This window comes from Protopterus annectens, chromosome 16.part0 (assembly GCF_019279795.1).
Source record: "Protopterus annectens isolate FY-2018-M chromosome 16.part0, PAN1.0, whole genome shotgun sequence".
Lineage (NCBI taxonomy): Eukaryota > Metazoa > Chordata > Ceratodontiformes > Protopteridae > Protopterus > Protopterus annectens.
Genome location: NC_056750.1, coordinates 497,194,546 through 497,217,953, shown reverse-complemented (window position 1 = coordinate 497,217,953; position 23,408 = coordinate 497,194,546). Strand labels below are relative to the sequence as shown.

The window sequence follows — 23,408 nt, the reverse complement described above, 5'->3', positions numbered from 1 at the left end:
CCTACCTTTCTGTACTGTTTTACTTTCACTTTAAAAACCAAGTTGAAAAACCTCTAGCTGGCTCTGAAATGATGATGTCACATCTGCCAGACCTCTTGCTCTAGCTACTAGGACGTTTCCTCCCCTAAAGTGATGTAATCCCCGCCTGATTTACATGCTGTATAGAAGAGCCAGTAAACCTCCCACATTGTGATGTCAGAGCTGCCTTGCCCAGTCCACTCTTAACCTAGCAAAAATGTCAAACTATAATCTCACTTTTCTGAAGAGCCTTACTGATATGTGACAAAGTACAGGCAGAATCACAGTAACAGCTGCAAAAACTAAGAGCATAAATTTGCAATGACCATGTGTAGACATTAATTGCATATTTTTACATAAGCAGCAGATGTCTGTCCCAATTAATCAACAACACTACATCAGATTACAAGAAGTATGCAATACTGTAATTTTCTTAAATTACCACTTAAAAAACATGTGGGTGCTGTCATGCAAGTCTGTGAAATATTTTGTGTTCATAGTGCATCATTTGTTAGCTATTTAACCAAACAGGAAGGAAAAATAAGTGGGAGTTTGATGCTTTGCAAAACAATGATTATTTCCAGTGCTATGGAGCTTGGTTCTAAATTTGACAGGAGGAGTGCAACAAAAAAAGTCTCCCACTGTAAGGAAGGAAAGGCTGACACCTGCTGTGAGCTGTCAGTCACATGCAGATAATGGGTCAAATTACCCTTAGCTCTTTGACAGCTAGGGAAGGTAGGTGTGAATGGGAGGGGAGATACCTTGAAGAACTAGATTTCAGCCTTCACAAAAGAAATCAAGTTAGCATTTCTAAGAAGAAAGAGCAATAAAATTCACTTTTCAATTCTGTTCTGTAGCATTTTCACTGCTTGTGTTTGAAGAGTCATTGAAAAAGGATACAATTTTAACTAAAAGTAGGTGACTATAACACAGCAATGAATGCCTGTAAAATCAGTGAACTGACAGGAGCTTTAGGGAAAATGTGGCAAATCTGATGCAATTTTTTGGAGACAAAAATGCATTCTGGGATACTTAGAGGCAGACTAAACAGTCAGAATTATTTCAAGATGCCAGACCCCATGTGATCAGAGTCAGAAATTGCATATAAAAATATCTAAAAAGCTCTAAATAGTCCCAGAGTGGTGTTAAAATGTAGGAAACACCAAATCAAATCATGATGAAACAAACATGTTTTTTGAGTCTGTTTAAAGGTTGTCCTTTAATGCCAAATCATCTGCATAAATCCACTTTGTTGATCTGTCCCCTCCAACCTGTTTGCTAATGTAGTTTATCACTATTATGAACAGCAGTGGGCTCAGAGCTGAAACATGATGCACACCCACTCCCACTGGGAACCCACCTGCGCGACTAGACACTGTTCATACTTGTCATTGGGTCCTTGTACATAGCTTGCACTAATTCAAACAAGGTTTCCGGGACTTTGAACCACTGCAGGACTGCCCAAACCAGCTTTCTACAAGTCTAGACATGCCTCATTTCTAGCTTCTTCTCGCTGCAAATATTGTGCCAGTTGTGCTACATCCTGATCTGAATCTGAACTGCTTCTCTCCAATCTTACTTTCTACTGCTCTGCATATTTATCATTCACCCTCTCCAGAACTTTCATGCAGTGTGGCAGGAGTTTGATACATCTGTACTGCCCTCAGCTGTAAATGTCCCCTTTGTTTTTGAACATTGGCACTAGTATGCTTATTCTCCAGCAATCTGGAATACCTCTTTCTCTTCATACTGCTATAAGTACCATCAAGAGCCATTTCTCCCCTATCTCACCCAACATCTTTATCATATGTTATATCTACTGTGACCTCAAATGAGCCTGCTGCTTTCCCTAACTTAATTTTCATTGGTGCTGTTTACCACTTCTATGATGGGCTCCTCCTTTTCTCCCATCCTTGGCTGTGTCTGGGGAAGTACAGATTCTGTGTGGTTTTCTTTATTCAGAAACTGATGGAAGTACTCTTTCCATCTGCCTTTGATGCCCTGTGGATTGGTGAGCAGGTTGTTTCTGGCTTCCCTTATGAAGGGTGTCTGACTATCTTCTTTACCTTTCTGCCTTTCACCCTCTTTGTTTCCTTGTGCCATCTATTGAGTCACTTTCCAGAAGTTAGTAGAGTGCCTCTGATGCCTTGGTCTTTGTCATTGCAACTCATTTCTTAGCCTCTTTGTTAGTCAACCAGTATACCTTTCTAGCCTGGTCCATTTTTTCTGTCTTTCACTTTTTTCCTATAATCCTTCCTTTTGATAACTTCCTGGATTTCTACATTCCTGCATTCCACCACCAACTTTCCGTACGTACCTTATTTTTATACCCAGCTTGGCTGCATATCTGGTAAGTAGTCCTAACAGATGCTGTTTTGAGGTGTTGACATTTTTCTTCAACTCAACCTATTTCCTCTTCTTCTTGGGGTGCTAGGGCACAGAATAATTCCTTGAACTGATGCGCTTTCTCTCCAGTCAACTTCCAAGTCTTCAGACTGGACTATTTTAATCTTAGAGCTAATGGCGGCTCATGATATTGGACTGCAGCCCCCCCCCCCCAGCTGTGAACCACAATGGTACAATCCAACAACTTCTCACATAGTAATTGTATCTGGACTGCTGCCTTACCAGTCCAGATTCAGGAAGAAGGCATCAGACTGCTAATGCCTCAGAATGCAGTGCTAACTGCATAGGCTGGAAGGGGATCGGACTGCAAGGTCAGCAGTCTTGGAACGTTCGCAAAAAGGAAACTGAAAGTGTGCATTCTGACATGAATGCAGACTAGCTGAAGCAGCTTTGGAGTTTATTTGCAGAGCAGCTTTGGAGTTTATTTGCAGAGCCAGCTTTGGAAACAGATAAGCCTTTGGACTATCAAGTGCCGGCGCAAACGCAGATGAGCTGAAGCAGCTTTGGAGTTACAGAATGAATGACGTGACCTTTGGATTATCAATTTTACAGAATGAATGAAGTGACCTTTGGATTATCAATGCATGTAGTGGTGTGTGTGTGTTGACCCAGTTGAGTTATACTGGTGGCTATAGAGAGAGAACCCAGAATACTGCTGGTGGTGGTTAGAGAATACCTCAGGCTTGAACCCTGTACCCTGGGTGCAGAAGAGCCTGAATTCCCTACCTACCACCATTTCTGAAACTTTTGCAGATATTGCCTCATATTTTGTTCTGTTCCTCATAAAAACTGTGGTTTCTGAATTTTTAAATAGTTGATCGTGCAGTGGTAGCATTGTTGCCTCACAGTTAGAGGTTCTCTGGTTTGATTCTTAGCTGGGGTGCCTTCTGTGTGGAGTCTGCATGTCCTCCCTGTGTGGGTTTGCTCTGGTGTCCTCCCATGTTACAAAGACATGTGTCTGCAGTATTTCTCACTGGGCCTCTGCTGAAAATTGGCTTTTGTTCCAAGTCCGACTTTAATTAACCACACTACTATTAGACCAAAGGGTAAATTTTCCTGTTGCACTGTAGGAGTAGTGTATGCTGCTCTGTGCACAAAATGTAAGGGTTTTTACATTGGAAAAACCAAAAGGTGACTTAAAAAAATCTACGAACACCTAAGGGATATTAGAACGAGCAATAACAGCAGTGCTTTATTTAAATATGTAGATAGATATCCTGGCCATTAATTTAGGTTTCTTGTGGTAGAAAAAGTGTTGCAGGACCCTCCGGGGGGGGGACCATGGGAAGACTACCTTGAATTTAAAGAACTATGTTGGCAGGTGAGGTTGGATACCCTTACTTTTCCTGGGTTTAACAACAGTCTCAGTTAAAGCAGTTTATTAAAGCTGCGTTCGTATAAAATATAACCTTGTTTTTATGAATCAAGATCATTTTTTTTTATTCTGTAATTAATTTTTAAAAAAAACATTGGGTTGCTGTATGTTTAAACAAAAGGGTAGAGTAACAGAAAAAGTTTTAAGTTTAATCTTTGGTTCATCAGTTAGGTATTTTGAATTGTTTTTGGTACTTTAAATGTTTCACTAATTAATGTGCCTTACTAATTGAATGTATCATGTGATGACTTTTAAAGGTATATATTATGGAGTTAATAGGATTTTTACTGTTCTGAAGAAGTCAGCTGATTTATGCTGATGAAAGCACTTAACAATAAAGGTTCTTGGTCGAGTCTAAGAAGGAGTCCTTGGTTTGGGTTTTTTGGATTGTATCTGTGCCGGGTTCCTGGTTTTTGTGTTCCAAGTCCAACTTTCCAGGTTAACAAATGTTAAATAAATAAAATTGACAGGCATTCGAATTTCAGACTTCATATTCTTCATAATGTGCATAGTAACACAAAACATTTTATTCTAGCAATTTTCTAAGTTTATAAGATGAATATTTGAAATGTGTCCCTATTTTTGGTACTGTATTTCCCCATTATTGGCGTCATCCAGGTTTTTTGTGCTGAGGTTGAGAGCTATGGTGAGAACTGAATTCACTGAATATGTTTGAGGGCTGTATTCCCACATTACTGGCTTTTTCCAGGTGTTTTGTGCTAAGAGGTTGACAGCTATGGTGAGAACTGAATTCACTAAATGGTAGCCATTTAAGTTGCAGTCTTCCTCTCTTTCATAAAACAGCTGATTTGGTATAGTGGTATGTTGGCAGTGAAATGTATGGTGGTAATGCAGCATTTTATATTAGCAACTTCCCAAGATTATGCAAGCAGTGTTTAAAATGTGTTCCTGGTTTTGGTGCTTTTGTCCCCCCGCCCCAATAAATTTTGGCTTTTTCCAGATTTCTTGTGCTGCGAAGCTGAGAGATATAGTTGAGTGTCGAGTAGATTTTACAAGGAGCTGAGAGCTGCAGGGGAAGAGAAGTTTAGTGCTGCTTATGCTAAGATTGCTTGCATTATTAATAGTACAACAGGTAGTGTACTTGCTTTTGATGCAGAAGACTGTGGGTTCTACTCCCACAGGGGGTGGATGCTGCCCTATTGAAAATGTCCTCTTTGGCAAAGATACAGATACTTTATTTGTAGATGAAACAATGAAATATAAAGTTATTTGCTAGCAACAACTTCTTCATTAGTTACAGATCTCTTTAATGTGGAATTATTTAGATAAGTGGTGCTGCAGTAGCGTTGTCGCCTCACAGTTAGACGTTGCCTGTTCGATTCTCAATTAGAGCATCTTCTGTGTGGCGACATGCATGAATGGGTGTTTCTTCATTGAAGGTTGTGCATTAGGCCCGGCAAGCCAGCACGTAAAACTCTGCTGCCAATCATTAGCGGAACGGGAAAAGCCGAAAGACACAAACAAACAAACTTCTGCATATTTACTGATACTGGTGGAATGTAGATGTTTGAGTAGACTTTTATGATGGAAATGTTCTCAATTGGGCAGTTTTGTCATTATTGGTGCATGCATTTTGTTTCATTGTTTACTGGAAAATGTTCAAAACAATAAATTTAAAACACCCTCTAATAACTGTACTGTATTATACAAGGAATATAATTTAATACAATCAGAAAAGTGTATCATACAACACATGTATGCCTTGTGTGCAAGGGGCCTATCATTTGAAAACAGCCCGAAGTTAATCTTTATAATAGCCAAATATATTTTCTTTGAATGTGGATTTCAATGCTGTTTCAATGAATGTGAGTTTCAAGGGCAGAGACGTTTTATTAAGTCTATTTTAATTGTGAGACTGCATTGCATTGTTTAGCAGATGTCTTAGTGTTTGTGCTGCAAAATGCAAAATAAAACTTTCAAATGAAATCCAAATCATTGTAGAAGTAAAGCAGTATGCACATTACAGTGTTTATGGTAAATGGGGTGAAATAGCCAAGTAATGGGACATTGGGATGGCTGCAGGGGGGAGGCTCCATTTGACCATGATTTTGTGAGGGGGAAGGGCGGCAAACTCAGACAGCCCCATCTGAACTATACCTCTCAACTTTCCACATTTTCACAGAAGGAATATATTTTTGCTTCTTATTTTTGGTTTGTTCTTCATAAAATTTGTGGTTTTCTGACAAATCGTTTAGGAATTAAGTCACTAAATAATGACAGACATTTAGTTTCAGACTTCATAACCTTCAGAAAAATGCATGCTAAAGCAAGACCTGTTAGTCTATCAACTAAGTTTATACAAGAGCAATTTTTAGTACTGTTTGTATGTTCCCCCAATATATTTGGCCTTGTCCAGATTTCCTGCGTTAACAGGTTGAGAGGTACATGCAAATAAATTGCTTTATAGAATTAGGCATATCCAAATAATCCCTCCGCAAAATGTCAATTTTGGAAGAAAACATGGAGGGTTTACAATTAATAAATAACTGTAATAACCAGAGTTATAGATTACTTTTATTTCAGAAATGCATGCAGATTCATTTATTTTGTCAGCTGCTCAAGTTAACAGTACTAATATTAAAAAAGTGTCAAATGTTTGGTCCATTTTTCATAAAATTGTGGTATTCTGGCAAAATAGTGGCAAATCATTAAAGACTGAAGTTAGAAAATAATGACAGACATTTCAGTTTCAGATTTCATACTCTTCAGAAAATTCATACTAATGCAAGACCTACTATTCTATTACAAAGTTTATAAGAGCAATATTTAAACATTGTCCTTATTTTTGGGTCTTTGTCCCACTTCTATGTATGGCTTTGTCCAGATTTCTTGCTCTGAGGTTGAGAGGTATGACAAATGTGTCAGGGCCATCACAGTCAGCCAGAGACATTTCAAATTGTGACATACTTGTTGCATCCCACTCCCCCATGTACTGGATATGTCCAAGCAAGGCAAGGAACAGTGTTCAGAGTATCCCTCCATCCAAGGTAGACACAAATACTACAATGGCTTTTCATTTGTTTGGATCTAGTTTGTGCAGTTCTTTTTCAATATAATCTAATCTGATTTTGCAGAATGTTTTGGTTTTCTGTCATATTTTTATACTGTTGATTTATGCTTCTTATTATTCAGAAAGTGTCCATTGCTCTGTGTTTAAGTAGCAATGCTTTCATGACCATCAGGTAAGCTTGTCTGAGATTGTAAGATGCAAGTAAGCTTTAATAAGCGTGCTATTAAAGAATTGAAATGCATATAACAGTATTTGTAATAAAGGACAGGCTTATAGTATTTTAAGAAGCTCATTACCTTTGTTAGAGACTTAGTCATCTTTGCAGGCTTTACCCGTAAACTAAACAGAATGCCAATCTATCATACATGGTCCATAACCTGTGCAATAATCCTTTAAGCAATTTATCTTGAGTTTGCTTTTCATTTTTTACTTTGATCATGTTTTCCCCATGAAACAAGGGTAGTTGTCAGGCAGCAGGTCTTTTTTGGATAAGAAACATTTTTACAAGTGGGGGGTATCACAGAAATTGCTACTTTCAGCATGTTACTTGGTACTTTTATAAAGCTTAATATAAATTATAATTAGACCTGCAGTGCAAGGAGAAGTGGTTTGAGTTGAGTGCTGCTTGTTTTTCTTATACTTGACTTTGACTGGCATTCCAGTAATGTATTTAAAAAGTAATTTATTTTTTCATGCCTCACAACCTTTTTGTTTCCAGCTAAATATTAAGTACGCTGTCATGCAGCTAATGCATTGAAATATTTTTTTCTTCTACACTTCATTTTGTTTTGATTGGACTCTCATAATGCCGATTTGGCACCCAGGGCATCATATTTAATTAGAGTTCCAGTTTTTGTGGTTTTGAGCATAGCTCCTACACTTTCTGGTTGGTCACACCCCTTCCCATTGGCCCCACCCATTCCACTGTCTCCTACAGCTCACCTTTGATTTGAAGTCACCAGCCACCACTGCTTAGAGCTTTCTCTGCCCACTGCTTACAGCTGACTATGGCAACCAGTGGTTTATAATGTGGGCCATCTGTTTCACTGGGGATGACTTTGCAATTGCTGATTCTACCCTAGTGCTCTTTCCTTATTAAGAGAACATCTACCTGAGTTGCATGTTGTTCACTCTTGTATGTGATCCTGTGACTCTCTCCCTTTCTGAACCACATGTTGACTACCATCAGACAGTTTCTCCTTCTTTATTCCTTTTGCACACCAATGTGGACCAAGGCATTGTATCTAGTGTGTTTGTAAGGGCACAATACATATACAGAATGATATATATTTAGGCCAGAAGCAAATAGTTTTTTTTTTTGTTAATGATAGAATTTTCTGAACATTCTCTGTCTTTTTGAATGCTTTGTTTTCATTTTCTTGTAAAAGCTCTATGCCATTTGCATACTTAGAAAAGAGAAGTTTTAACTTTTTTTAAAGAAAATATTTTTATTACTTATAAAATGTTTGTGGCTCATGCTTTATTAAATAGATTAACGGTTTATAAATTTTACTTGGGCTGGAAACTGCACTCTCTCTCTCTCTCTCTTTGGAAGGTTGACTGCATTGAGTTAATTAATATGATTTGAATATTAGAAGGATGTCTTTTTATGGCAAACAATAGGGTGTGTTCTTGTTTTATTAGTTTTGAGTAAGTGGGGGTAGCATACAATAAAACTGGAATAGAAGGAGTTAATGCTGGAAAGATACCATTTGCCCTCAGGTCTGGAAATGCTGCATAACTTTGTGCATATATGCATGTGTTTCCTTTTCTGTGTGTGTATTTGCAATGTAATTATCATTAAGTTTTAATTACTGTTGGTAAGGCTGTGGTGAAAGGCACTGAGATCTGTCTGAAGGGCTGAAATCCTGAGGATACAGTGATTATTACTCTGATCCGCATTTTAGGGCATGTGGGTGTGTGTGTGTGTTGTCTGTTAGCTAAGACAGCAAAACACAATTGCCATATACAGTTAATACTAATCGCCTTTATATGTTAATGTGTCTCAGTGGTGGGATTCAAACCCTTATACTGCTGGTTCTGTGCCACATTAAATACTCATATCCCATGCTTATCTCATGTTAACTAGCAGGCAGCAATTTCATCTGGTAAACTGTAACTCCACAGTCTGTAAAATAGTTGTGGCCACCATGTTGGTTCCTTACAACAAAAGGGTACATATACCTTAGAGTATGTGTTGCACAGTCATTATTTTATTTTCATTTCAGAGTAGTTAGAAAAATTATCTTTGTGGAGTATGAGAAAATGTCAGTGTTAGACCTGCCTAAAGCACATAACTTTCAATTGTGTATAATTGTTATCAGAGACATCTTAAATTTTAGGTTAAACTTTTGCTTCATACCTGCAAAAGTTGATCATCTTGTAAAAGTTCTAAGTTACAGCTCCAGTGTTACTTTTGATGTGCCCCTAATTCTGAAGATAAAATATTGAGAGTTATGCTAAGGAGTTCAAAACCAAGGGACATTTATAAACCAGTATATCCAATGAGTACATAATAGCAACTTTGTATCCAGTTGAACTACAGTCTACTGGAACTGTAAAGAGCCAGGCAGCCGTTCTCTGTGCACAGAATGTATAAATGAAACTCAGTCTATTCTCTGCCAATATCAGAACCCAGCTGGAATAAAGAGCACATGAATTTATGGCTGAGGAAATTGAGATAATGAAGAAGCAGGAGGTACAAGGAGAGTGACAGCAGGGGCTTACAGCAGCTGTTGGAAGAGAAAAGCACGTATGCTGTTATAAGAGGGACATGTTGGTTCCTCATCAAAGATATGAATAACAGAGAGGAGGACAAACCCAGCTAACAAAATCATTGTTAAATTGTGTTGTCAGTATAAATAGGGTAATTATTTGATAGCTTTATGTGTGAAATTGAAAGCATGTGCAATCAATACCAAATTGACAAAGGGCAATGGATGAGGTTTATAATTCCTCAGCTGTTGAGTAAGGTAATGCATGCTGTGTTTAAGGTGCCAGATGTGGGTGGTTTGAATTATGAACATGTTAAACTGACTCCTGAAACACAAAGGAAAATTTCAGACAGCACAGAATAAAGGTAGATAACAGTTCAAGTTCATAGTTCATAGGTTCATAGGTTAGTACTAAGCTAACTGCCCTTGCAAGCCATTTTCAGCCTAGCCAATTATCCCTTGTGAGACTCAAACCCTGCACCTTGTGTTTGTAAGGCAAACACCTTAACCATTAGGCCACCATCCCAACCCAAAGGGTAGCTGGCCCGTACGGGGATTGCAGGCCTAAGAATTTCCTTTCACAAGTAGGTGAGTGAATATCAAATTAGTACATTTGAAATGGTAATGGACTTTATGATAAGGGAACAAGTGCTCAGTATTTTGCTCTTAATCATGGGAATGTGATTAACAGATTAGGGGTGTAATGCTGAGGAGGAAGGGAAAAATAATCATTTCCATCTAGCCAGCAGAGCACAACTGTATAAGAAAGGGGTACTGAGCATCACAAATTGGAATAAGGGGGTCCCTTGATATAGTCTAAATCTTCACAGGTGGCTGTCCAGACAAAAGTGGAAAAGTTGGTCTCAAGTACAAAAGGTCTAACAGTAAAATCCTTCCATAGTAAACAGGTGGTTTATGGAATTTCCAATTATCCACATCATTGGCTGGGGAAAAATTACGTGAGGGAGATAATGTAAATAGCAACACAGTAGTGGTAGGTAATTGTAAACATGCAGCTGCTCCAGTTTATTACAAGGTCCTGTACCTTATCCTTGTAGAAGGTAGATAAACCGCTGCTAACAGGGATATCGCATCAGATATAACTAGTGTTGAGGTTATAAATTGTTACACAGAAACACTGCCTGCCTGGGCAGTGCACTCCAGTTATGTTAGTGGGAAGGATACCCTTTCAGGGGCCATTAACTAGAATTCTAATGGTTGTTCTGATAACATAGTACTCTGTGACATGTGTACCAAATGCCAATACTCCACAGCACAGAAGAAGAGAAAACCAGTAAAGGTCCATATAGCTGTAGTCAAAAACACATTCACCTTCATACCAGTTGTCCAGAGTAAGTGACTTGTATTTTGTAAGACAGTCTTTTAACTCATTTATCATACCGTGGTATGAAAACCACCCCTGTGTTGGCTTTAGAATGTCCGTTGTTGCTGGAAATAAAATCGGTAGTCGTTAGCCACTCATTAATATCCAAGTTGCCATACTTACTAAAAGAAGACATTTGTTCAGGCTACAAACAGCCTGCAGAAGTTTCAGAGTTAGTTCCATGTTCCAATGGCACCATAGTACTACATGGCCTTCCCCCTTCTCCCACAGGAAGTGGTTCACAGTGTCTCTGTCCTGGCTGGTAACAGGGAATGCTAGAATCCAAGTATCCTTCAGTGCAATCTGTTTGAGAAAACAGGGAAATAGGTCTAGTGAGGTCCCCAGTGACCACCTTTCTATAGGTCCTGCCTTGAAACTGAAAACAAATATTTTATAACATCTTTGTTGTCATGTATAGGATATTCTAAACATTTTTGTAAATAATATCTGTGTACATATATTTTAGTAAATATTTTTACCAAACTGTGTTGTGCATATGGGTGTGTGTGTGTGTATGTTAAACAATAGTGCACACGTTTCTGTGATGTTTCTTTAAATTTTCAAATGTTGTGTAATTAACTTACAGCCACTCACATTCAGGTTGTGTAATTAACTTACAGCCACTCAAATTCAGGTTTTGATTATTTTAACAGTTTGTTTGTGACAATACACCATTCTGATGAAGTTTCCGTGGGTGAAACGAAATCGTTTATTTGGTGTGGATATTTTGTATTAAACTTTATACCATATTGGTTTGCCTTGGCTTTGTATTTGCCTACAGATGTATGGATCTTTACTGGTTTTCTTTTCTGCACTGCTGTGGAGTATTAGCATTTGTATTATTTACAGCATTTCCTGTGGTTACAGGTTGCATGTATATCAAATACTGATGGCAGTGCTATGACAGTTAAATTCCCATAGTCCCTGTCTATCACATATTCATTGGTGGCAGCAGTTCGAATTACAAACCCACTCCTCATAGGAGTAGTTTCACTGCACAATATATATTATATAATAACAAGGCTGATGCTTTTCATCATCAGTAAAGGCACATAAAATAGGTGTTTCAACAAGCTACTGGCCAAAGAAAGCATTATCATGTGACCTAGTGCAACGGCCTTCATGGAGTATAAGGCTTGCACTGCATAACTCCACAGTCAAGGAGCAGAGTGTCGAGTCGTCATAAAGTTCACATTTTTTACAGTGACAGATGCAGTTACATCCCATTGTACATATTTTCTTCTACTTACTACAGTTTTGCTAAACTGAAACATTTCAAACTTTTATCTAGATTCAAGTTAGCTGTATTACAATTATTGTGCACTTTTATTTGAACAAAATGCGATATTTCCCACATTATTATTGTTCTTCTCACAACTCCTGTTGATGATTTTCATGGAAAGAGTGACAGGATATCAGTATGCAGTCAAGAATAAAACACTGGTTTGTTTGGCTATCATGATTGGGCACAGGATATCAGTATGCAGTCAAGAATAGAGCACTGGTTTGTTTGGCTATCATGATTGGGCATATGTGTAGTTTGCACGACATTCTTTTGATGTCACCTGATCAAGACCACCGTCATGCACTCATGAGTTTCACTGCTGACTGAGAAGGGGTGGGATCTGAATCAGAGCCTCCAAATCTGAGGTCAGGGTACTCTATCAAGAAAAAGTGAATCACTGTTTTAATGGGGCAATTTTCATTAGTAGAAAAGTTTGAACATCTCAAGTACTCAGACTGGGGCGACTTGTTTACTTCTTATGACAGAATGCAGCAGGGGACAAGCAAGTAAAACCAAACAAGTTTTACATGGAAAAATAGGAATTGAGTTCTCTAATGAATCGCCAAGCTGTGTATTCAGTCTATGTCCCCAGCCTCTCCTGAGGTCATTGTCATCTTATAAGGATGTTCTAGTGTGTTCCTTTTAAATTGCTCTGGTACAGTCTAATGTGAGGAGGCTTGGAGCTGGACCTTGGAGAGTTTGGTATGAATATGTCTATTAGATGTCATAAGAACCTGGGAAAAAGAATGTTTGGTCTGTCCTGTTAATATGGTTTCACCATGAGCCATACTAAAAGAAATTCAATTAGCTTGTATTAAAGTGATAAATATTTAGTAGGTATGCATATGAGAATAATAATCTTGTTAAATAAAATAACCCGCATTTTTGTATTTTATGTGGGGAAAATATTCCTTTTAAAGCAAATAATTAAAATGAGCCCACTGTTTGTATTTTACATCTGTCAGTGCAGCAAAACGTGTGGCATTGGAGTTCGAATGCGGGATGTAAAATGTTACCAAAGAAAGACTATTGTACGGGGATGTGACCCACTTGTAAAGCCTGTTTCTAAGCAAACATGTGACCTTCAGCCTTGCCCCACAGATCTTCCAGGTAAGAATAAATACCAAGTTACTGGTAGTTAAGGCACATAAAAAGCTTCTAACAGTTGTAATAGAAATCATGGCCATGAGAATCTGTATTGTGTTTATTTTAAAGCTAGTGACAAGTGTTCTGGTACAGAATGTGTGACTTTTATTTGTTATATATTTTATAATATTTTCACAGCAAATATTCAGTGTATAAAATATAAAAATAATATCTTTAGTACTAATGATTTTAAGCCTTCATAGATAAATAAGGAAACCAATAAGTAGTAAGAAAATGAATTCTGTATTATTTTATTTAGCTTCACAGATTTGTAGGGTCTTCTGCCAAGCTTATAACCCACTATCCTGCAAGACGTTTGATTGCCATAATACCACATTGGTGTTTCCTCTAACTTCCAGTAAATTGCTTAAATCATTCCAGGGCTACTGAGAGAGTTCAAGTCTGTTCTGGCACTTACCAGGTGGAAAGCATTAAAAATAATCCAAGAAAGAATACTATCCCATTGGAAAATATAAACACAAACACGCATACACATCTAGGGAGAGTTTGGAGGAATGCCAGTTCATCTCTATTGTTTAGACATGGAAAGAACCCAGAGCACTCAACAAAAACTCATGAGGGCACAGTCAGGGAGCGCAGACTTCAGAGAAGGGACACCAGCTGAGAGAGAAACTAGAAAATGAAGTGTTGTGAAGAAACAATGCTACCTGCTGCACTAAGGTGCTGACATTGATTTTCTGCTTATCACACACAAACACAAATGTGTGTGTGCCTCTGTGTAAATCCACATGTACACTTGTGTGAAACAGTGGGTAGGCACACGTATGCGTGTAAATATAAATATTTATTTATTTATTTATTTTACATTTGTTGACCGGAAAAGGCCACTGTGTCAGAAAACCATTTTCAGTGGAGGCCCGGGGAGAAAAGCTCCACGTTAAATTTAGATTACACAGAGTAACAAAATTACAGACTTACAACAGGGACAGCATACATAGTCTAACCAAGTACAAGACTAAGGAACTGATACATTTGGGAGGCTGACAAATATTGGATAATTCCTAATAACATCAGTTCAATTCTATATTTTTTTTATGGAGAGAGGGTAAGAGAGTAGAGTAGCTACAGAAGATATGAAGCAGAGTTTAAAAGGAGAAGTAAGTAGAAGCAGCAGGTCACTGGGAAGCCATTAAGGAGGTCTAGTTATTTGGGGACAGAGGCAGGTTTGGAATGTGAGAAAGTGATTTCTTAAGGTATGTTTGAATGTGTTCAGAGAATCAAGAAATGTTATAGAGAGAGGTAGGTCATTACATAGTTTTGCTATGGCATATGAATATAAACATTGTCCAGATCTCTTGTTGGGTTTGGTGACTCGAATAAGTTGTTTGTTAGATGATCTTAAGTTTCTGGAGGAGGTGTAGGTTTGTATGATGATCTGCAAGTATAGGCAGTTTTCAAGGTGGAATGTTAATTTATGAGCAATAGTGAGTAGTGAATTGGGTGTACTGATGGTAATGGGGGAATTCTAAGCAAACATGTGACCTTCAGCCATGCCCCACAGATCTTCCAGGTAAGAATTAATAACCAAGTTACTGGTAGTTAAGGCACATAAAAGTCTTCTGACACTTGTGGTAGATGTGTGCATGCTGTATTCATGTGTGTGTTTATATTTTCCCATGGGATAGTATTCTTTCTTGGATTATTTTTAAAGCTTTCCACCTGGTAAATGCCTATATATATATATATATATGTATATATATATATATATATATATATATATATATATATATATATATATATATATACGTGTGTGTGTGTGTGTGTGTGTATATATATATATATATATATATATATATATATATATATGAGAACCTAACATTTTCTCTTACTAAGTAAACATATATCCACAAATTATTGACAGCAAATAGCTGATCATTAAATCATCCATCAACAAATGATAAAAAGGGGGGCGTGGCCAAGGATGAACACAGGATAGCAGCAGATTTCTTCAGCTCCACCAATTTCATTACACTGACAGGAATTAATTACTTAAAAAATTAATTTTTGAAGTAATTTTCTTTCTAAATATGTTTGTTTTATATAGTTCTTGAACTATATCTAAAAAAGAAAGGAAATTTTAACAATTTTCCTGTCAGAAATCACTTTGGAAATTTTCCTGTCAGTTTATCAGTCTGAAATGAGTTCCAGTAAGACAAATTCTCAAGACTCCAGCATCAAGAAAGAACTTCAGTCTCTGATAACTATAATCCAGCAACTTACTGCTAAGATGGATAAAATGGATACTAAAATAGATACCTTCATAGAAAAAACTACAAAACAAATAGACTTGTTACATATAGACCTGCAACAACAGAAGATCCAGATGACAGGCATAGAAGAAGCTGTGAATGACATGGAAAATAGAATCCAAGAAGAGGAAATCAACATTGAGTTTCTGCTGAAACAAAATACACATTTACAAACAAAGCTGGATGACCTGGAAAATAGATCTAGGCGCAACAACATTAGGATTTTTGGACTGCCAGAAAATATTGAAGGTAACAATATTACTTCTTTTTTAACAACATGGCTCCTAAAACTTTAGACTTACCAGAAGCATTCTCTTTTGGTATCGAAGAGCACATAGATCTATAGCTAATACTAACTCTAACAAAAACTATCCTAGATCAGTTATAGTTAGATTTCTATCATCTTTTGATAAAGAGATGGTTCTTAAATCTGCTTGGGCTAAAGCTCCTGTTAAGATTAATGAGACAACTGTGCGCTTTGACAATGACTATTCTTCCTTGGTAATAGCTAAAAGAAAAGTTTTTCTGCCACTAATAAGGGAGCTTAAAAAAACACAGTTTAAAACATACCTTCTGTTTCCTGCCAAGCTAAAAATCTTCCTTCCTGATGGTCCTAAAATTTTTGATGACTTAGACTCTGCTTTACTGTTTATCAAAAAACATAAGATTTTGGATAAAATAGAGGAAATGGAATGGGCTAGTCCTTTATTAAAGAGACTGGCAACTGAAACTTCGTGGAAGACTTCAGAGAAGAAGAAGAGACTAAAAAACAAATGATTTGTTCTATGTTTTTTCTTTTTTTCTCTCATCATTTTACTTCATTATTAATCTTTTTAAATATAGTTTCTGCATTTCCAGAAAGCCACAAATATTCTGAAAAAGATTTAATCAAAGTTATTCTCTGTGTGCAAAGAAATGTTTTGTTTCATAACCAGCCAAAATATCTGAGGAACTAATAACAAGCTATTATTTAATTTGTTTCTCTTTCTGAAAAAGAGAAGTAAGGTCAGTAATTTGATACATTTTTTTTCTTTTTTTCCTCCTTTTCTTCTTTTTTTCTTTGTTTAAACAATGACATTCTATTTAGATTATGTAGTGGGTAAAGGGTGGGGGAGGGCAGGGAGAGAAGAGTAATGAAAATATGATAAATGGAATAATAACATATTTATTCCTTGTAAAAAGTTTATATGTTCTTCAAATGCTATTCCTAATTATACTTTCTTGATTATACTGCTTATGCTTATTTGTAAATAATCTGCCATGCTTTAACTAATAATAATTAGAACTAAATAATAGTAAATAATATGTTTTATTTTTAACTCTATTAATATAAACAGTAAGTAATATTCCATTGTATATACTTCTTATAGCTTTCTCTTACATTTTTTTTATTTCTGCTTTACACTCTTTTATTTTCTACTCTCTTTTTCTTTTCTTTATTATTTCTCTTTATTTTTTTTCATATTAATATATAGAAATGCTTTTGATCATATAGACACAGTAAATAATAAGATTTGCATAAAAATTGAGTTGGGACAAAAATATTGAGTTTTATTACTTATTAATAACTTTGGGCTTAATTTCACTTACATAGAGGCTGTAATAACCTGTAAAATACATTGCGAAGGTTTTGTCATGTTTAGATGCATTTACACTGCTAAATGAATGATTGTCACTAGTTTTTAACAAGTTTCCCGCCAAAATGTTAAGGGAGACAATCTGGGATGTGGGCTACCTCATGAACAGTGTCCTCGAGTTGTTTCAAAAGCTTCATCTCTCAGAATTCTCACAGAGAAGCTGAAAGCAGTCAATCTGACCTTTGACCCAGATATCACACTGACACATTGCAGATTCAGGAAGAACACTCTACCAGGAAGTAGAACTGATGCAAATGCGACTATGTGAAGGAAAATGAACTCTTTAACATCTAAATGTGAGTTATTTTATATAATTACTTAAATATCTATGTTATAATTCATAAAATATGTCAGTTATAATGATTTTAAATGATGCAGTTTCTTGTAGTAAGTAAATGTCTTATTTTAGAAGGCATAGAAAATGAAACATTTATTCAAGTGTTTTTGAAAATCTACTTGACTGCAGCATATTAATCTGTGTTAGAAACTTATGTTCCAAACATATACATTACTATAACTCATTTAATTCATCTGATTGACAAGCATAAATAACTTTATAACTCTATTCTGGAAGAAATTGTCATGTGATATATTTTAAAGCAGTAGTATAGACATACAAAATACAGATGGCTTTTTTACAATAATGCAAGTGTTTCTGAGAATTTGCATAACTATGCAGTATGATTTATAACAATTTTTATAAATATAATATTTTATTCTATTGACAATAATGAGTATGAGTAAAATGCTCATATACAAGCAATTCAAGGTTTTTTTTTGGAAGCTGTAGACTGCATTTACATGACAGAAAATAGATGCATCTTAATATATGTAATGTCTGAACCCTATTAGCCAAAGTTTTTGATTTAAATGAGTGTTAGAACTTATTTTTACATACTTTGAATAAATTAATATGTAAATATGCCTTCTTTTTTTTTTTCTCTCTCTCTTTCACTCTCTCCCTCTTTCATGTCTTTTATTTCTCTCTCTCCTCTTGGTTCCTAATATCAAGATTATTTGAATGCTATTTGAATACAAGTGTATTATATTACATAGATGTATATAGTAGTATGAATAGTTTTTTTAAAAAAAAGTTTATTTTAGTTTATATGGTGCTGTTTTATCAAATGTGTAGTCTTGTCTTGCTAGATAATTGAATTGAAAGCTGTTAATTTAAGTTAAATATAACCAGTATTAAATTGATAAGGTGGTAGCTGAGGTACTGCTGCTTAGGGTAGCGGGTTAACTTGAGTGGTAAATACTACTCTAAGTTGGAGTTTTTAACTCCAGGCTGGATGCAAGGTTTAATCCTTACATTATTTTCACTTGTTCACTGTTATATGTATATAGTTTTGACATCCACAATATATTTTGTACACTCATTGTCACTACAAACAAAATTGAATCCTATACAAAATCCCATAAGAGATTCAATAAATACAGCTATATTTAAAGGTACACCTAAAGGAGGAGATGTAACATTACTTATGTTGTTATTTGTTATTTTGATCATAAGATTCTTGAGTTTTAAAAATGCTAAATGACATCTTTAAAAGGAATTTCTTTAAACATTAATGGATTGAATAATCCGTGTAAAAGGGCAAGCCTAATAAGATACATTAATTTACATAAGGCCAACTTAGTCTTCCTGCAAGAAACCCATCTCTTGAAAAAAGATATTGATAAACTAGCCACAAACAAATATACAGTATTGGTTAGTTCAGAGCACACTCAGAAAAAAAGAGGAGTGGCTATTTTATGGAATAAAAGTATGCCCATTCCTAAAACCATTAAGTCTTATCAGGATGACAAAGGAATGTTTTGTATGGTTACAATACAAATTAATGGGAAGACTTACACTTTAATTAATGTATATTGGATACCTGGAATTGGTATTAATACAGTGAAACATCATCTTGATAAGATCATATCATTCTCTATAGGAGATATTATTTTAGCTGGTGACTTTAACTGTATACTACATGAAAGTGATACTACCACTATAGGAAAAAGAAGAATTACATCTAATGCAAAACAATTAAATGATTTTGCTAATTCTTATCATTTGAATGATATTAATAATCAGATAGATTCAAAATCATTACCATACACCTTTTTTTCTAACAGATACAAAACTTATTCAAAAATAGATAGGGTCTTTATTTCTAACCAGATGGTAACAGATTTAATTAATTCCAAAATCATTTCATGTCCTATATCTGATCATAATTCAATTGTTTTGAATTCATGATAAAAATACTCATAATGTTCAGATCAAAAGGATACCAGCATACTTAACTCAACTAAAAGACTATAAAGAATATATACTTTCAGAAGTAAAACAATTTTTAGACATAAATAATACTCCTGAAGTCTCCATTGTCTATGTTTGGGATGCCTTAAAATCATATCTATATGGACAAAGTATCAGATGGTATAATAATAAAAGGAAATCTTGGGATAAGGAATTGTTAGATATTCAAAGTAAATTAGACTCTTATAAACATAATAATAATGAAAATATTATGGACAAGAAAGTTATTGAAGAAATAAACAAACTAAATGAGAAATACAAAGAAATTTTAACTCATAAAGTTAAAATAACTTTAGAGAAATACAAGTTTTTGTCTTATTCAATAAGCCCCAAATACTTACATAGACTTAAAAATAAAACAAAAAGGTTGAATAAACAAAACCATATCAAAGAAATCTTTTCTCTAAGGAAAAGAAGAATGTTTCTAGTATACCAGAAATACTAGATGAATTTAGAAATCACTTTCACAAAATTAACCATAATAACATTAACATGGAACCTAAAGATAAAATAAAGGAGTTTATAACCACAAACATGAATAAAAAGCTTAATAAACAACAGATTAAACTATTGGACAAAAGTATTTCATATACAGAGGTTATTACGCAAATAAATAAGCTTAAATCAAACAAAGCACCGGGTAATGATGGTATTATACCAGAGATATATAAAATCCTTTCTAAAAGTACATATTCATTAATACATAAGGTTTTTATTTTGGCCCAAACTGAGTTAATAACCCCCCCATCTTGGCAATATACATTTATTTCGCCAATTTTAAAACCTAATAAGGATCCAACTAGATGTACTTCATATCGGCCCATCTCATTACTTAATGTTGATTATAAAATGTTTATGAGTATTTTTGCTGATAGATTGAAGACAATCATCCCGGCATTATAGATATAGATCAGACAGGCTTCATTGTAAATAGAAATACTTTTGATAATATAAGAAGAACTTTAACATTAATTGATTTTGCAAATAGGAAAAAGAAAGATTTAACACTTATTAGTCTTGATATAAGTTCAGCATTTGATTCAGTAAGTTGGGACTATCTGTTTACCTTACTGAAGTGCACAAACTTCTCAGATGCATTTGTAAATCTAATTGAGCATTTATACAAAGGAACATTGGCTTATATTAAGGTAGGAACATATGTTTCACAAAAATACCCATTTTAAAGGTACAAAACAAGGATGTCCACTTTCTCCACTATTATTCACTTTAGTAATGGAGCCTTGGGCTAATTTGATCAGAAACAGTACTGACATAGAGGGTTTTGAAATAGATGAAAATACAACATCCAAAATTCAACTTTTGCAGATGATGTTCTAATTACATCAGCAGAATCTAATTCTTCTATGCAGTCTCTATTTGATAAAATGATGAATTTTAAAAGTATTTCTGGTTTAATATTCAATGAAGAAAAACTAAAATACTACCTATATATACACAAAAATATTCTCATTAGTGATTTTACTAAATATGTACCCAATTCAGGTCAGATAACTTATTTAGGTATAATACTATCTAAAGATATTAAATCTATTATATATAATAATTATAATACCTGTTTTCTTAATATACAAAATCTTTTTAATACCTGGAATAATATGTTTTTTACTATGGAGGAGAGACTTACAATTATTAAAATGATAATATTCCCCAAAATTTTATACTTAATAGAATCAATAATACTTCCACCTACAAAAATAATTATCAAGAAACTGAATACACTAATGTTAAATTTCCTATGGGCACCTAATAGACCTAGGATTGCATTAAAGAAACATACTAATAGCTGGTCTCAAGGGGGTATTTCTTTTCCAGACTTTAATTTATATACTATCTCTTCTATTGTAAAAGTTATTACTTTATTAATAGATCAGTCATATGTCGCAAAATGGAAAGATTATTGGGAGCTAATTAGTATGCACTTCATGAAAATCTCCTTAACACATAAAAATATGATTGTAAATAACTCCATGTTATGGTTACTAAAGGAATTTTGTACTTCACCTATTACACCTAAACATATGGTTTGTTACCCATTAAATATTATTATTAGCTATCGTAACTTTATATTCATGCACCGTAAGTATAGGGAATATAATTTTATTATATTCCCTATAATGTATACTCAGGGTATGCTTTTGTCATCTACTTCTGAAGGAACTCATTTAGCTATAGATAATGATCTAAAGTACTGGTATCAGTTGATATCTGATAATAAAGTTAAAAATCTAGATTTCTTAAAACAAGAATTTGATCTAAGAGAAACTTGCTGGTTAGAGGTTCAGACCTTTAGACAACATCTCATTAATAAAATAGATCTAATGTCTATAACAGTTAAATAATCTATTCCAACACTGATTGATTACTTGATTATTAAATTTACAACATAAAGTTTCTGATAAAGGTAAACTTTCATACATACATAAAATTATCAGACAAGAAACTTTTTACAGTGTAGATATATACTGGAATTATTTCACTTCTATTAATGGGGACCCACCAAATCAACAAGATAAATAATATATATTGGAATCTGCCTATAGAACTACGTCTTCCATTGTCTGGAGACTTTATACATGGAAATTTGTACATAGATCTTTTTATACACCTTTGATGATGAATAAAATAAATAATAAAGATAATCTATGTAAGAGATGTAATGTAGAAATTAATGCTGACTGGGCTCATATGTTTTATGACTGTATAAAATTGAAAGAATACTGGAAGTCAATTAATGAATTTTTGCAGGCTCTTTTTACAGACAATTTCATTATTTCTAAATCTCTTATATTATTCAACACACCTGTACCTCAAAGTGTTAAAAAGGTTAAGCTTCCCTTGTTATGGTCTATTCTAGCAGTGGCTAGGAAAATAATAACCAGAAATTGGATTTCAGATACACCTCCTTCGTTCAATGAATTTAAAAATGTTATGAATATAGTGTGCCATATGGAAATAAACACAATTAGGTCAAGAACAACTAGAAAAACATCTTATTATATTGTATGGGATAATTTACAAAATTTGTTAAAAAATCCTAATTTCAATAGCATGGTATTTTAGTTTAATTAATTGATCTGATTGTAGTGGATGTCTTTGTAAATACTTTAGTTGTTTTGTTGAATGTTATAATCATATCTATTTTTAATTACTTGTATAAAATTGTTATGCTATTTCTCTTGTATGTTAAAACAATAAACCTGTTTTGAAAAAAAAAAAAAACAAATGATGAAAAAAAAAAAAAACATAAAACATTGTTTTTGGAGGGAGCAAGCCTCTCCAGCAGATGTACCAACTCTAAGATTGCACAACATTAAGGAAAGGGCAATCTGCCTGTTCCCCAATGGTCTGCAGTCTAACAGTGAAAAAGATTGCAATTCTTGATCAATTGAGTTTTATTAGCTGTACTGGTTACACACACACACACACACACACACACACACACACACACACACACACACACACATGTATATATTTGTGTGTGTGTGTTTGTGTGTGTGTGGTGTGTTCATTTGTGGCAGGGCTAACCACCCAATGTTGTGAACCTTGGCTCTAGATTGTCACTGTTGGAGTGACACCTCGACCCCCTGTGTAAAAATGTGAAAAGGGTGTGTGGATGGATGGATGGATGGATGGACATGTGCATGTACATTGTATAGCAGGTATATGTATCTGTGTGGGCATAGTTACATGATTATGTTGCTTCTTTCCCTGGGCAACTTTAGATTGAGAATTTAATATTGAGGTAACTTTCACTACAACGTATTGCATTATGTGAGTTGGTGCTGCACTTTTCAGGGTTCTTTCCTA

The 23,408-nt window shown here is 34.8% G+C and overlaps 1 protein-coding gene across 2 annotated transcripts in view; it reads left to right on the top strand.

Annotated features, from left to right (window-relative positions):
• The window catches only part of ADAMTSL2 (ADAMTS like 2), a 1,179,463-nt gene that overhangs the window by 1,144,282 nt on the left and 11,773 nt on the right, over positions 1 to 23,408 (top strand). For both annotated transcript variants that reach the window (XM_044058888.1, XM_044058887.1), the window contains exon 18: positions 13,179 to 13,323. In XM_044058888.1, the coding sequence (XP_043914823.1) occupies positions 13,179 to 13,323 (145 nt within the window). The remainder of the gene's footprint in view (positions 1 to 13,178; positions 13,324 to 23,408) is intronic.